Source organism: Neoarius graeffei, chromosome 12, assembly GCF_027579695.1.
Source record: "Neoarius graeffei isolate fNeoGra1 chromosome 12, fNeoGra1.pri, whole genome shotgun sequence".
Classification (NCBI taxonomy): domain Eukaryota; kingdom Metazoa; phylum Chordata; class Actinopteri; order Siluriformes; family Ariidae; genus Neoarius; species Neoarius graeffei.
In genome coordinates, this window is record NC_083580.1 from 75,702,650 (window position 1) to 75,719,804 (window position 17,155).

General features: G+C 40.3%; 1 protein-coding gene across 3 annotated transcripts in view; it reads right to left on the reverse strand.

The window, feature by feature from the left end:
• plrdgb (PITP-less RdgB-like protein) overlaps positions 1-17,155 on the reverse strand; it is a 169,669-nt gene that overhangs the window by 95,201 nt on the left and 57,313 nt on the right. For all 3 annotated transcript variants that reach the window (XM_060936422.1, XM_060936421.1, XM_060936420.1), the window contains one exon: positions 2,274-2,369. In XM_060936422.1, the coding sequence (XP_060792405.1) occupies positions 2,274-2,369 (96 nt within the window). The remainder of the gene's footprint in view (positions 1-2,273; positions 2,370-17,155) is intronic.

The following is a 17,155-nucleotide window of genomic DNA, read 5'->3' on the forward strand; positions in this document are numbered from 1 at the left end:
CGGGGCGGCATGGTGGTGTAGTGGTTAGTCCTGTCGCCTCACAGCAAGAAGGTCCGGGTTCGAGCCCCGTGGCCGGCGAGGGCCTTTCTGTGCGGAGTTTGCATGTTCTCCCCGTGTCCGCGTGGGTTTCCTCCGGGTGCTCCGGTTTCCCCCACAGTCCAAAGACATGCAGGTTAGGTTAACTGGTGACTCTAAATTGACTGTAGGTGTGAATGTGAGCGTGAATGGTTGTCTGTGTCTATGTGTCAGCCCTGTGATGACCTGGCGACTTGTCCAGGGTGTACCCCGCCTTTCGCCCGTAGTCAGCTGGGATAGGCTCCAGCTTGCCTGCGACCCTGTAGAAGGATAAAGCGGCTAGAGATAATGAGATGAGATGAGATTTATTTATTAAACTTTTATATTTTATATATTATATTAATCTTTATATTTATTTATTTTCAGTGTTAAAGGTAGACTGTCTTTCAGATTTTTCAAGTGTAGGTCATAAAAAGAATTTTCCCCCAACCAATTATTTTTCTTTAGTGGACCGAAAGCTACTGAATTCAAATCACAGACTTTCAATTTTATTATTTATTTTTAAAAATAGAGCAATTAATGAATTTTGAAATTCTACGCTATTTTTTCCTGCTTCACCATGACCCGATTCAAGACACTATGTCATGCATCACGTGGTGGGCTTTCCCCGTTCGTGCAAGGCATTGTGGGATACAAATTTGAAACAGGAGAGAAAAATGGAGGATGTGAGTGTGCGAATGAAACGTGAAAGACCGACTACAGTAACGGAAAGAAAGCGAGAAGAAAAGACGTTATGTTATGTACGAAGGAAAGGAAACGCAGGAAATATCAAACTAATAAATATCGGCGGTCAGCGAGCACCTCGGTGTGATCAGCTGTTCGTTTAGCGACAGAATGATGGAACGGTCAGTGCACGCTCAAAGGTAAACCTGTAGATGGCAGTAATGCAACACTGTGGATGCCAGCTGCCGTAAAACCCAAAAGAAGAAGAAGAAGAAGGTAAACCTGTGCATGCACACACACACGGACTTCCTCTGTCTGCTTGACTGCACGAAGCGAGCGATTTCATGCACATTATTTGCTTTAGTCCCCTCAAATTAAATAACTTCCCAGCCATAGAACGGCCTGATATTTTGTGAAATAGTACAGAAATAAACATGGATCACAATCACCACGATTTCAGAGGGAACTAAATTTCAACGATTTTACAAAATCAAAAGGCCGCCTAGCTTGAACATGTTTTTTAAGCTAAAGTTTGCTTAATTTTTTTTCATCTCGACCATTTTGTATTAATGAGGACATTTCATAGCCCTGTAATTTCAAAATTTCCTGGTTAATTGCTTTAACACACCATGGAACTCGCTGTGAGAACAGGAGAATCATCATGCTGGAACAGGTTCGGTCCAGTGAAGGAGGCAGTTTGAGGAAGAACCATATGTTGGTGTCCAAATACTTTACGCCATATTTACGCCAAAGACATGCAGATTCGGTACAATGGGGCCACTGTAATTGGCGCAAGCTGTAGTGGTTTCCCAGCCATAATGTATGTACATATATAGATCTTGCTACGGCAAAGCTAATAAATCAAATCATATTGTGTAGATCATTCAAAGAAATCAGCCAAATATCACGCTTCTTACTTCTTGCTGTCATTCTGTGTGTTTGGAGGCCCTGTGCTGTGCTTCGTTCCACACAACAAATCCAAAATAATCTCTCTTAACAGCTGATAACCGGACGTGGATGTCAGGTTACACTGATATGTTTTTATTTCTAAATGTCAGAGGGCCTTGGCTTAGCCTTAGCAGTTCCTTCTGATCAGTCCTGCATCCTGAGAGCGATGTGCTCAGAAGCCTTGAGGCTGCAATAAGCCTGCAATTATTATAAAGCATTCATTATTACACATCCGACACCAATAAGACTGTGAATCATTCTGTTTTAACAGACCGATCTATCAGACACTCCGTCACGACCAATACTTTTCGTTTGTGTAAGCCAACAGCTATCAGACATCCAGCGCAAACTGAATTAATATGGATTGGACTGAAGCACTTGTGATATTGAAGAGCGCTACTCTGCTCAGATTGTGGCAGCAAATATTGAATGTTAATGTTTGTTTTATCTGCACTCTGACAACTGCTCATACACACACTGAGACAATCAGAGCTCGAGTGCTGTTGAGAAACAAGCAGAGGAAAAAACGACTGGTCATATCAGCGTGTTAAATAATCCACTGCGGCGTGAATGGGATCACCTCTTACCTCTGGCATCGAAGAACTCCTCATCCGAGCTGTCCATGGACTCCTGGACGGTGTTCTGCAGCCTCCAGTGCGACGCACTAAATTTTCGTGAGGGATCTAGGAAAGAAATTAGAAATTATGCAAATTAAATACATTTTAGAATGAATATTCCGTCCATTTACACACACACATAGTGAAAGAATGTATGATATTAAATTTTCACTGTTCTAGATTTACATTTTTAAGATCGCAATATATAATTGAACCTTATAAAAATACAGGACAACAAGTATTTACACTATTTCAGGTTTGAGAGAGAGAGTAGCCCAGAATGTAGTTATAGTATTTTATCAGCTATGTGGTCGGGAACTGCTTGTTGGCAGTGGCAATTGCAAAAACTCAGTCTGATGGTAAATTTTAAGTGATTTTGCCGTAAAATTATTCAATTACATTTTCAGTTTAATCCTTTTATCAAAAATCGGTTGTCTAATATCCTCATCGCCGACATTTCAACTCTTGATCTGCTGCTCAAAGTGTTTGAATGCATCAAAACTTATTTACAAAGTTTGTCACTTACATAATCTGTCACTTTGTTCTTCATATTAAAGAACTCGAAACATTTTCTGAGAGCATGTGAGACGATGGAAGATGGTGGGCGGGGTTTCCAGGTGGTGTTGATTAATATTGGGTAGTTCAAAACACTTATGGTACGTTCACACCAAAGGCAGCGAGAGTGTGAAAACAACGTACCAACAACACTGTTAAGCTTGTGGACGCTCTTGTGACGTAAATGAAAAACGCGGCTACACGGTTGCTTGGAATGCTCTGTCCAGCAAACTTTACAGGGGACGTAAAGCAGACAGGTACATCAAGTGGTATCTTTGTGCCAACTGACCACAAGTAGGGTACATGTTAACCTCATGAAATCTTAAATGTAAAGGTAAGAAATCAATCGATGAAGGAAAATAATGAATAATTATGGTAGTAAGAAAATAAACTAATGACAAACTATATTACATTAATGCTATTTAGCAGATGCTCTTATCCAGAGCGACATACAACATACCCAGAGCAGCAGTTGGGGGTGAGGTGCCTTGCTCAAGGGCACTACAGCCATTTCTACTGGTCCAGGGAATCGAACCGGCAATATTTTGGTCCCAAAGCTGCTTCTTGAACCTTTAGACCATTCAAAACCATTTGTGTGGTGTGACTTTTGTGTTGATGCTAAATACCAAGATAAATTTCAACATGCAGGTTTTTTTTTTTAAATGTCTGTCCCTGTATGCACATGGGGATACATCAGAAACTAGATCGAGATTGTGACTAAAAGGTCACAGTAATTTGCGCTAGCTGTTACAAACTGGGACATCTGGTCACCGTACCCTATAGATCCGGAACGGTAAGAGATAGAGAATGACGCTTAGTTAGGAAAAGTTGTGCCCTGCCACCCTGGACAAAATAAAAAAAAAAAAAAAGATTTTTTTCAATCATGAAAAGCGACAGAGTTATAAGTGATTGAAAAAAAATGCTGTTTTTCATGGATCATTCTGGATCAGTGATCCAGATCAGCACCAAAAGTCATAGCAGTGTAATTCAGCCCAGAGGTATTCTTCATGTGAAATTTGGTGATTGGTTGAAAACTGAGGGAGAAATAGCATCCTAAAAAACATTAGTAGAAGAAGAAAGTAGAAAGATCCTGAGTGAAAGTAACAATATGCACCAGTCCTGCTAGCACAAATTAACGAGAGGGCACTCGGTAGAGTGTGTACCTCCGCCAAGCCACACATCCGGATTTGCATCAAAATCTAATCAATTGTTGCTTGGCCCACATTTCCTCCAAATTTCATCAAAATCCATTCACTACTTTTCGAGCTACATTGGAAACATACAAAGAAACAGAGGCGAAAATATAACCTCCTCCAACAAAGATGGCGGAGGTAAAAATGGGGAAACCCACCACCATGATTCATTTCCTCTCCATCGTACTTGTGAACGGTTTGAACGGAACCAGAATTTACACGACTGTGTTCGTTAGTATTCTCTAGTGTGGAGCATCTCTCAATTCCGATCAAAACTGCATCGTAGCTCACTACCACAAAGCTGACTGGAGTTCAACTTTATCCTGACACCCTCATCACCAACAATCATGCCACTGCTCGCCAACGTGAGGCGCTGGCTCACATATGAACAAATGAAGGACTTCCGGTCGTTTTGACGCCCTCAACACATTTGGTGTGGACGTAGGATTAGGAAAATCATTCCTCATTCATATCTCAGTTCTTGTGTTGGGGAGAAAAGGACTGATCTTTAAACAGACTGTTTTGTCATATTTTACGTGATGAATATTATCATATTAGCGTACCTAATGCTACACAAACTGTGTAAAGGTTGTCAGGCCTGGTGATATCATGACTGGATATCAGAGCAGTGTAATATCATGTCAAGATGATTAAATGATTATTATTCTATCCACAATCACTGGATATGAGCAATCACGCACTCTGATTGGCTACTCTACTACAAGGATATCAGCTCATATACCATGAGTAGAGAAAAACAAAATGGTGGAGCGTGTGACTGAACCAACTGAGGATGGAATAAAAACTCTACTCAAAAACAAAACCCCAAAAATCATCAAGTATTTAAAAGAAACAGAAATAGCTAAAAGAATGTAGCCCCCCCCCCCCAATATCGCCTGTTCCACACTCCAGCCCAGTCGGTGGCAGTAATGCACCTTTAAGATGGTTTGCCAACCACCAAAAAAAAACCTAAAGAAGAAGAAAACCCCAAAAATACAACAAAATATGAAATTTAAAAAAAAAGTGTTTGATGGTAAGAACATCTTTATTTAATTTTTCAAGAATTATTATTATTATTGCATTTTTCACAAATTGCTCCTGTCATTTTGCCGGTTTGTTTACATTCTAAGCAGAAATGATTTTGTCGGATGTTTTGTATAAAGTTTTTATTTATCGAATTTGCAAAAAATAAAAATGCTCTGTTTTTCAAAATCCAGTGAATGTGGATAGAATAAAACAGTTATTCCACTCAATCTGGTCATACATGGATTATTGACAACTCGGTGCTATGCGCCTCGTCGGCTATCAGCTCATGTACGATTCGATTTCGTGGAATAATTTATTTATTTTTTTCGCGGTCCGGTTTTCATCAAATCCTGCGGTCTGATTGGCTGGCGAGCAGGTCCATATCCTACGATACGGACCCCAGTTACGGACCTCTGGTGACTCGCTCATTCACAACAACAACAAACAACATAGTAGCAATTTTTGTCAACATTTATGTTTTTTTTTTTAATAAGATTTATTTCTAAGATTTTTATCAAAAATCTTGTATATTTTTGCCAGCATTTCTCAGGAGAATAGCATTAATTTTACAGCATGGATAGTGATAACGACAGTCTTCACAGTGAAAGCGAGTTTTACTACCCTGAGGAAGAAGAAATAAAAGAAAACATTTCAGGAGAAAGCTAAAAACCTCTAACTGTTGCTAACGCCGAGCAAAAACATGGCTGAATCCTGAATGACTCAATTTTGTATAAATAGGGGACTACACAGACGGCAAAATGTAGTTTTTTTCCTGCCATGGAAGTGCACTTGTATACTGAGGAGGAAGCCATTTGCATTACAGCCGTGAATGAGGATTCAAAATGGCGTCTCGCCTAGGCTTGGTTTTCCCTTTTGGGCGCTCTCGTTTTCTGTTAGAATTTGGTAAAGAAAAAAATAAATATATTATTTACCAGCTTAAGGTCGGTCCGTATGGTGAAATACCGTGACCTCGGCCTTGAATACTGACCTCGGCCCAGAGGGCCTCGCTCAGTACTTTCAAGACCCATGGTATTTCACAATACGGACCTCCCAGCTGGTAAATAACACACAATATATATATATATATATATATATATATATATATATCTCAAACAAGTGACTTGAACGTTAACCAACAATATACATTTCAACTGATTCTCCATAACAGCACAATTTCCTGCTGAATGAAGTTTTACAGCAAATTTGCTAAAAGTACCGATGAAGCCTGAAGCTTGGAATTTGTATACGATAATTAAAATTAGATAAGTTAAGTATGAATGTGGGTTCAACTCGCACTGACTAAATAAATCCCTTCTCTTGTTCTGTTGATTATTCCATAAACAATGAACGGTAATGACTAACCACACATCAGAAATACCTCAGTAATGCCTGGGATTTTGTTTTAAAAAAACACTTCATCGCATCCCTGACATGTTTAAGAATTAATACTGTTTGTTACTGTCTTGTTCTGTGATCATGTCCGACACAGCGGAGGAAACAGCAGCAGAATGCGGAGACGTTCTGTGCGCTCTTCTCCTGTAGGGAAATACAGTTGCAAAAACACATCCTAAAGGAGTGTCACTTGGAAGCTGAGCGTGACTAATTAAACCGAAAAAAAATCATCTGTGCTGCTGTAGCTCGCGGTGGATTTAGCTGAGCTGTGAATAAGCCTGCAAAGACCTCGCCATCTCTCCATTCATGCTTCATTGTCCCCTATTGCTTTGTAGATCGGGCATATTTTCTTCTTAAATAAAAGCAACTGTTCCCGCTGGCAGGCCCATTAGCTGCAGAGAGGAGAAACAACAATAAAGATTCAGGCTCGCAAAAAATCTAATATATTATTATACATATGGGCCACTTTTTCGATGGAATAAAAACATGTATTCTATTCCCTTCTAGTGGGTTTATTGCTGGCATACAATATTGTTATCATATCACTTATCCTCCATGTATTACACCACTCTCCCCAATGGAGAATGAGCATGCAATATTGTTTAATATTGCACGTTGTCAAGACAACACGACGTCACACATCAGAGCTCATGAGACGATCCAATGACAAATTTTCTTTAAATTTTCTGCGCATGTGCACAATCATTTCTTTGTCGGCCAGGAAAGAGAAAAGACGGGGTTAATTCAGTGCTTGGTTTAAGCACTAAATAAATAAACTGAAACGAAAGATACATTGAACACCTGAAAGGCTACCAAAACTTCATTGTATATTCTTCACGCATATTTACAAGAGAAAAACATACTAACGGACATCGAAAAACTGGAAAAGAGACACGTTGGAGACATAAAAGTTCTGCGCTAGCGAGTTACTGTGACAATTTGTACACAAACCTGGCGGCGAGGTTTGCTTCATTAAAAGCAGAAAATTTAAAGAGACAGACACGTTGAACACCCAAAAGGCTACCAAAACTTCACTGGATATTCTTCATGCATATTTACAAGAGAAAAACAGACCAATGGACATCGAAAAACTGGAAAAGAGAGCAATAGCGGAAATATTGTCAAAGTTCTACTTGGAGGTGAGGAAAAGTGACAGAGACTTTTACAAGAGGGCGTCACTCGTGGACTTCATGCAGCAAAGCCCTTTTGTTTTGAACAACTGCAATGTAACAATTAACTACGACCAAAAGTAACTCTGAACTTGAACTGTCTACCTGGATATCGCTTGTATACAAGTTGGGTTGTTGTTCAGGTTTTTTGGACTTGTACCATTTTTATTATTAGAACTTTGACTTTGTACAGTACATTGGATCGACAGCAGGCTTGCAGTACTCGAGTCCGACTTGTGACTTGACTTGGACTTGAGCACTGATGACTTGAACTTGGACTCGGACTCGTGCATTAACTGCATTCAGGCTCGTAAATTGGAGATGAGGACTCAGATTTTTTCTTTATTTTTTGTAACATGCCATAATAATTTGGCACAAGATATTTATATTTATATCTACATTAATTTTTATACTACTTTCGTGCAAGAGTGTCACACCTGCGCGCCTTGGCTCGTGCATCAGATAGACTCTCGGGCGTGCTCCGGACAGCGCACACGCCAAGCAGACTCTCACGTGTGCCGTAAACGACTCACACCTGCACAGGATTAAGGCACAATCAGCACGCCTATATAAAAACTGTGAAAACACACTTGCTTTGCGAAGTATTGAATTGCGTTGCTGACATTACCAAGCCTTATTTCCTTGTTTGGTTTCCTGATCCCTGATTTCCTGTTTCTCGTCTTTGATTCTGCCGAGTCTACGATAGCCTGTTTGTGCCTCGCTCGACCTATCGCCCGTTTCACCGTTTTACGATTTTGCCTGCCGTTCTGGATTGTTTACCGTCTTCACTTGTATTAATAAACACACTTTCTGCACTTACATCCGTCTCCCAACCATCTCTGACAGAATACTTCACACTCTCTGACAAAGAGAAGCACATTCACCTGTTCATACGTCATGTTCAGGAACAAAGTAATGTTAATGGCGCAAAAACATCCACCATCAAATGGTGTGGTTGGAGTCTTGTTCTCGGACTCGACTCGGATCAGTAGTGGACTTGACTCGAAATTTTCTTGAATGACTTGGACTTGAACACTGGGGACTCGAGACTGGACACGGACTTGAGGTTTAGTGAGTCGACTACAACACTGATTGACAGAACACTGAATTACATTCGATCAGAATCAGCGTTCAATATTGCTAAGTTACACCCCGTTCTTAACGTTTTGTAAAATCTATAATTGTTCCATCAAATATGTATGCATGTATAATAATAATAATGGCTTTTTTCGTGGTATATCAGATATATTCCATTCAGCTACTCGTCTTTGACTCATTCAGTATCATGCTAGCTGAATGGAATATATCTGATATACCCTGAAAAAAGCCAGCCAATATTATTTAAATGTTTCATGCAATGTGAAAGAAATAATGTGCCCTTGCTGAGTAGTGTTCAGGTTTGGTATTGGAACCCAACCAATTGCTTCCTCAGTCATTTTCAGTTCAGAACTGTAGCCAAGTTAAAAGGATTCCTGTTTGGGACACAGGTGGTCATTTCATTTCCTGGCAGTGAGCACAGTGACCTCAATCATCTATTAAATCCCAGAGGAAGGCCACTGATGGAGTTTCAATGATTTTTTTTTTCCTTTTCATCTACTTCACTGGAGGTTACACTGCGTTTTTCTCTTTTTTTTTAAAGTATAGTTAAAAATGCATGCTATCTTCAGTTCTTCAGGCTGTGTTGTGGAAACTCTCAAAACTTAAACTCTCTCAAGCAAAAATGAGTCAAAGAGGTTGCAGAAAAGTTTAGACCTTTAGATTTCACATAGCATCCTGGTAAACTCCCATACGAAAAAGAACAGTAAAGAACTTATAAGAATTTACCACTGTCTTAGTAGTAAATCCTTATAAATATAAGGATAAATCCTTATAAGGATTTATAAATAAATATATATGCCATGTATGATTTACTCCTGAAAGTGGCCCATTTTGCATTTTCCTCACACAAATTTTTTATGAAAATCTAGTATGTATGAAGTGAACATTGTGCATGGTTTTTACAGATAATGTGTATGATGAATTACACCGTCTTTGTATGCTTCATGTAATGTTTGTAGTTTTAAATTATATTTTACAGTTTAAAATGTACATGCCTTTTATATGTAAATCCAACACAAACATATGTGGATTTACATATAAAAGGCATATACATTTTAAACTGTAAAATATCATTTAAAACTACAAACATTACATGAAGCATACAAAGACGGTGTAATTCATCATACACATTATCTGTAAAAACCATGCACAATGTTCACTTCATACAAATTATATTTTACAGTTTAAAATGTACATGCCTTTTATATGTAAATCCAACACAAACGTATGTGGATTTACATATAAAAGGCATATACATTTTAAACTGTAAAATATAATTTAAAACTACAAACATTACATGAAGCATACAAAGACGGTGTAATTCATCATACACATTATCTGTAAAAACCATGCACAATGTTCACTTCATACATACTAGATTTTCATAAAAAATTTGTATGAGGAAAATGCAAAATGGGCCACTTTCAGGAGTAAATCATACATGGCATATATATTTATTTATAAATCCTTATAAGGATTTATCCTTATATTTATAAGGATTTACTACTAAGACAGTGGTAAACTCTTATAAGTTCTTTACTGTTCTTTTTCGTATGGGCTGGCATTTTGAAATAGCATTTTGCTTCTTGAAAGAGCGTCAAAATCCACCCTAGATGTTTCATAAATACATTGTTGGGAAACAGGAAGTCGATGTGCGACAGACCAAAAAACTGTATACACAGTATAGAACCCCAAGCTGAAGTTTGGTACCAAGTACCAGGTGGCTATGATTTGTAGTTACTGAGAAAAGTGTTCCGAAAATTTTGTAAATCCACCCTAGATGTTTCGTAAATACATTCAGTCGGTAAACAGGAAGTCGATGCGCGACAGACCTGAAAACGGTAGACACGGTATAGAATCCCAAGCTGAAGCTCAGTACTAAATATCAAACAGTTGTGATTTGTAGTTGCTGAGAAAAGTGTTAGGAAAACTTTGTAAATCCATGTGATATGTTTCATAAATATATTCAGTCGGTAAACAGGAAGTCGATGTGCGACAGACCTGAAAACGGTATAGACAGTATAGAACCCCAAGCTGAAGTTTGGTACCAAGTACCAGGTGGCTATGATTTGTAGTTACTGAGAAAAGTGTTCCGAAAATTTTGTAAATCCACCCTAGATGTTTCGTAAATACATTCAGTCGGTAAACAGGAAGTCGATATGCAACAGACCTGAAAACGGTATACACGGTATAGAACCCCAAGCTGAAACTCGATACCAAATATCAAGCAGTTGTGATTTGTAGTTGCTGAGAAAAGTGTTAGGAAAATTTTGTAAATCCATGTGATATGTTTCGTAAATACATTCAGTCGGTAAACAGGAAGTCAATGTGTGACAGATCTGAAAACGGTAAACACGGTATAGAACCTGAAGCTGAAGTTTGGTACCAAGTACCAGGTGGCTATGATTCGTGGTTGCTGAGAAAAAGGGTGTTTCAGACGGACGGAGATATGGACAGAGGTAAACCAGTATGCCCCCCTTCAGCATGGGAGTATAAAAAAAAAATTATGCACATTGCAGCTGTAGAATTTGTGTTGTAACAACACCCGATTCAGAATAACTTGATAAAATGTATTACATAAGCATGCAAAACACTCCAGAATGAACAATTGCTTAATTCAGCATGGCCTTGGCCCACTCATTACAACATATGATAACGCTGCAGGGATTTAGCAGAAAACATCCTTTCAGTATAAGCAACCTCAATTTCTTTACTGTATTTTACTCCTTGACTGTAATTATGATCATTCATAAACCAATTTATTTTTACTTTTCATCGAATCAACTTCATTTACTCTTTACTGAAAATCAACATGACTGGCTTTGAATCAAAATACAATCAAACCACATTACTGCTTGTATGATGACGACATCAAGGCATGTGTGCATGGTTACATTAAAGGTCATAGGCAATGATTTTAATTTTATGCACATTTGAAACTTTATATGTTAAAAAACCCTCTGTAATTTTCTTCTGGTCCCAAGAAGTATTGTTAATAAGTAATAATTAAAATAAGTTAGCGCGGATCGTGGTGAATTTCTGTTCGGCTATTTTCATGACCACTCGGCGTGATGTCATTTAAGACAAACAAACCGCTTGAGTTGAGTCCACATCTGTGTATTTTCATTGCCGTTCGGCTTGAGTGCAGACGTGTGTTCGGGAATTTCAAAAAAAAAACAACTATGCCTTATTGTTGTGCAGTGAATTGTAACAACGGGACTGGTTCAGGAAGAAGTTTTTACCTTTTTCTGAGAGAGGAGAAGAGGCAGAGAGAGTGGATTGGCTTTTTCCGGAAGCGGAGAAGAGGCGGAATGAGACTATTGGCTTTTTCTGGAAGAGGAGAAGAGGCGGAGTGAGTGGGTTGGCTTTTTCTGGAAGAGGAGAAGAGGCGGAGCGAGTGGGTTGGCTTTTTCCGAAAAAGGAGAAGAGGCGGAGCGAGTGGGTTGGCTTTTTCCAAAAGAGGAGAAGAGGCGGAGCGAGTGGATTGTGTGCGTGAAACAAAATCAAGCAGTCAAAGAAGAAACAGACCAGCAACGCTCAAGCAAAAAGGAGAAGATTGGAGGTAAACATTTTTACTTTTGCTTGCAACTGACAAGTCAAGAATCCTGAGGGATCCTGTACAATCATTGTGGAAATGAGACAAAGGGATATTTCCTCGCTTAGAGTCGGCTATAAATAGTATAATGCCGCGGGTGGCAGGCTAATGTGGCCTACCGGCGCACTGTCAAGTAATCGTTCCCGATATCCGCTAGGGAGGGCGGTTTAATTATTCTTCAAAAGGGCTCTTATTTAGTATTACGACGAAAGTAAGAATTTATCATAACTACCAGGATAAATCGTTTGGGCGCGAGTCTTGTTGAGGTCCGGGGTCACCGCGATCAGAGTCGGCCGAGTCACTGTCCGATTCCGAGGCCGCACGGTCAAACCAGTGAGCCACGTTCACCGATTGCTTTGCAACGCCCATAGGTTCATACATGTATGGTTTCACCTCTCGATATTCAATTTGGAGAGTTCCTACTTCAAAATCGCTATTGCTTTCAAACATTTTACACAAACCTTCACGACCAAAGTCCGTACACGTGTGCTCGGTTCGCAAGTAAACACAGAGCTGCTCCCAGTCTGTTTGCCTTGAGTGATGTCACGACGACGGTCCCCTGGCAGTGACAGTGCGCATAAGTGAGATATAAACAAACCTTTGGAAATTGGGCAAAACAGTATATTTTAACCGTTTTATTCAATTTTAGGGTGCAAATTAGACACTAAAAAGAGTGAATTCACTTTTTGGGTCATTCTTCTAGACAATAAAGTTGATATTCTACGTTTCACCTCTGACCGTTGCCTATGACTTTTAAGGATATAAAATCACCACAGCTGCAACCTCATGGCAGATGATAAAAAGCTTTATTAAATATTCTAATAACGAAAATGAATATTGGAGCCATAAGTAATGGGACAGCCGTGTTAGGATCATCAAATCCTAACGTCATTAGCTAGCCCAAGCTAATTAAATCCTCCAGTGTGTGACGAATGCCAATGTTTTTGTTACCCAGAAATCTGGGCATATCAAACCACTCCAACGCGTACTATTTTTATATACCAGCACGGTTTGGGATAAAAAAAAAAAATGGTAGCTTGCGTATAAGGAAAAACACACCACGAACCGTGCTGGTATATAAAAATAGAACACGTTGGAGTGGTTTGATATGTTCCGTCATAAAGCGGAATAATAGTTCAAGTGGATTAGCTGGATGGATTATAGTTGAGATCCCTCGAGCTCCATACTTAAGAGAATATGGTGATGCATTGACCTGATTTTTTTTTTTTTAAATCGCTTTTGTGTCTGTACGTACAAACGATGTACGCGTAACAACACAGGGAACCCGATCGTAAGTGCAAGACAACGTTTCTCATAAACACTTGACCACCAGATAAGAATTTGTATCTTTATTTCCATAACATAGATGGGTTTTTATCCAGCACTTATTTTTAATTTGCTTTTTATATATATATATATATATATATATATATATATATATATATATATATATATACACACACACACACACACACACACACACACACAACTAAAGGAAGGCTGTCTATCTCTCTGTTCACCTATGCAAATCAACACAGCTGGACGCACATACTCCATACTTTGCACCTGGATTGGTGACACCCCGGAGGGGCCGAAGACAACATTTTCAACTTTCTGCAACATGGGATTAGTGCTAATCCAACACACTATTCATTTCCCATGTTAGCTACATTCTTGCCCTAACACACTATCATCGCCCATAGGTTACATGCTCGCGCTAGCACACTGCACGTGGCCTCAGCGAGGAATCCCCTCCCTGACTCGCCTGAGAGTTTCGATTGTACAGGACCTCGCAATCAGCCCTCCTCGCCGGAGACTTCCGCTAGGGCCAAGTCTACGTCACTGGGAGCAATTTACGTCATTTTCACAGAACACAGTGAAAACATATCGCATGTGTCCACTCAACCCAATTCCAAGCAGCTGTATGATCAAACCCAAGGACCAACACAGCCCCTATGAGGAGCACCATTCAGAGGAAATCAATTTCACAGGCAATAACTACTAGTGTGTGTGTGTATAAACAGCGCAGTCTGGAGCATGTTATTCCACTTATATTACAGCAGTTTACCATCAATTACAATGTTTACTTCTGTAGTGAAGTGAGAGAACAGTCACCTTATCCTGGCTTGAATCCAGGTCTACAGGATACCAAACCTGCACCCTGACTACAACACCAAAGAGCCAGGGTCCTCGGTATGGTAGGTAGAGCACATCCTCAACCCTAGTGATAGGCACTCCATCACACTGCCCTCCCCTTCAGGAGGCGCACCTGTGCGCTTCACACACACAGGTGTCCCTCACACATCCCCCAGCCATACTTCTCCCATGTCAGGGTGCCCCACACACTCGTGCTTCACCCATCTCTGGGGTCCCTCGCACAGGGGTCACCTATCCTGGGGGTCCCTCGTACAGCTCACACACAGGGCACACCTCCGATGGCCTCACAGTAAGCCATCCCACTTCTGGCACCATCTGTAACGAAGCGAGAGAACAGTCACCTTGAACCCAGGGTGCCAAACCTGCACCCTGACCACAACACCAAAGAGCCAGGCTCGTATGGTATGGCAGTCAGAGCACATACGTACTCAACTGTCGTGACAGGCACTCCGTCACACTTCATTAAAGAACGTGTCACACTTTTTGGCTCAGCCTTTGTACTGTACTCGGCTTCCCCGGAATTACGTAAACAGTAACACACCCAGATCACTGAGGGGGTTGAACTAGTTTTGTTGTAACTTTATTGAGGTAACTCTTGAATAATTACTATAAAAATGGTGATTTTGAACAAATCTTCAAATCATCCCGTCAGACAGGCAGATGCAGATTTGACTTGTCCGGACCAAACATTTGGTTGTCCTGAACAGTCGGACTACCGTTAATGTCGAGCCCTGTATTATAACTTTTTTTTGTAGCAAATAGTAATGAAACAATATCTTCTGATTTTTTCACAGCCACATCCATTTCCCCTTCCCTCTTTACAAACACCTTCCCTGTAGGTTCATGATGAAGCTGCTCTCACAATGACAAATGCCTAGCAATAAGCACAACTGGGATTTTCAATGCCACCAGGTGCAGTTGTGACAATATAACGGTACAGCAGAGACCACCAGGGCAAAGTAGCAGTAATAGATCACATTTCACTCAATAACCTGTATTAGGCCTGAGAGTAGCACTCGGAGCAATAAAGTGTGGGGCTTTATTGCTAATGGATGACTTGAGTAGGCATGTGCTAAGAAGTGGCTATAAAATACACTGCCTTTATCTTATTGCAGGAACTTGAACATTTTAAGAGCCTAGAGTTACTATTACCACTACAGTGTGGATTATTTTCACATATTACATTTATGTTAGCCAGAAACAGCAGCTATAGGTTAGCTTCCAGAAACGGCAGCTATACGTTAACAGCTAGAAACAGCGGCTATACGTTAGCATCTAGAAACAGCGGCTATACGTTAGCATCTAGAAACAGCGGCTATACGTTAGCATCTAGAAACAGCGGCTATACGTTAGCAGCTAGAAACAGCAGCTATACGTTAGCATCTAGAAACAGCAGCTATACGTTGGCAGCTAGAAACAGCAGCTATACTTTAGCATCTAGAAACAGCAGCTACATGTTAGCAGCTAGAAACAGCAGCTATACGTTAGCAGCTAGAAACAGCAGCTATACGTTAGCATCTAGAAACAGCAGCTATACGTTAGCATCTAGAAACAGCAGCTATACGTTAGCAGCTAGAAACAGCAGCTGTACGTTAGCAGCTAGAAACAGCAGCTGTACGTTAGCAGCTAGAAACAGCAGCTGTACGTTAGCAGCTAGAAACAGCAGCTGTACGTTAGCAGCTAGAAACAGCAGCTGTACGTTAGCATCTAGAAACAGCAGCTGTACGTTAGCATCTAGAAACAGCAGCTGTACGTTAGCATCTAGAAACAGCAGCTGTACGTTAGCAGCTAGAAACAGCAGCTGTACGTTAGCAGCTAGAAACAGCAGCTGTACGTTAGCAGCTAGAAACAGCAGCTGTACGTTAGCAGCTAGAAACAGCAGCTGTACGTTAGCAGCTAGAAACAGCAGCTGTACGTTAGCAGCTAGAAACAGCAGCTGTACGTTAGCAGCTAGAAACAGCAGCTGTACGTTAGCATCTAGAAACAGCAGCTGTACGTTAGCATCTAGAAACAGCAGCTGTACGTTAGCATCTAGAAACAGCAGCTGTACGTTAGCATCTAGAAACAGCAGCTATACGTTAGCATCTAGAAACAGCAGCTATACGTTAGCATCTAGAAACAGCAGCTATACGTTAGCATCTAGAAACAGCAGCTATACGTTAGCATCTAGAAACAGCAGCTATACGTTAGCATCTAGAAACAGCAGCTATACGTTAGCAGCTAGAAACAGCAGCTATACGTTAGCAGCTAGAAACAGCAGCTATACGTTAGCAGCTAGAAACAGCAGCTATACGTTAGCATCTAGAAACAGCAGCTATACGTTAGCATCTAGAAACAGCAGCTATACGTTAGCATCTAGAGACAGCAGCTATACGTTAGCATCTAGAAACAGCAGCTATACTTTAGCATCTAGAAACAGCAGCTATACTTTAGCATCTAGAAACAGCAGCTATACGTTAGCAGCTAGAAACACCAGCTATATGTTAGCAGCTAGAAACAGCAGCTGTATGTTAGCAGCTATATGTTAGCATCTAGAAACAGCAGCTGTACGTTAGCAGCTAGAAACAGCAGCTATAGGTTAGCAGCTAGAAACAGCAGCTATACGTTAGCATCTAGAAACAGCAGCTATACTTTAGCATCTAGAAACAGCAGCTGTATGTTAGCAGC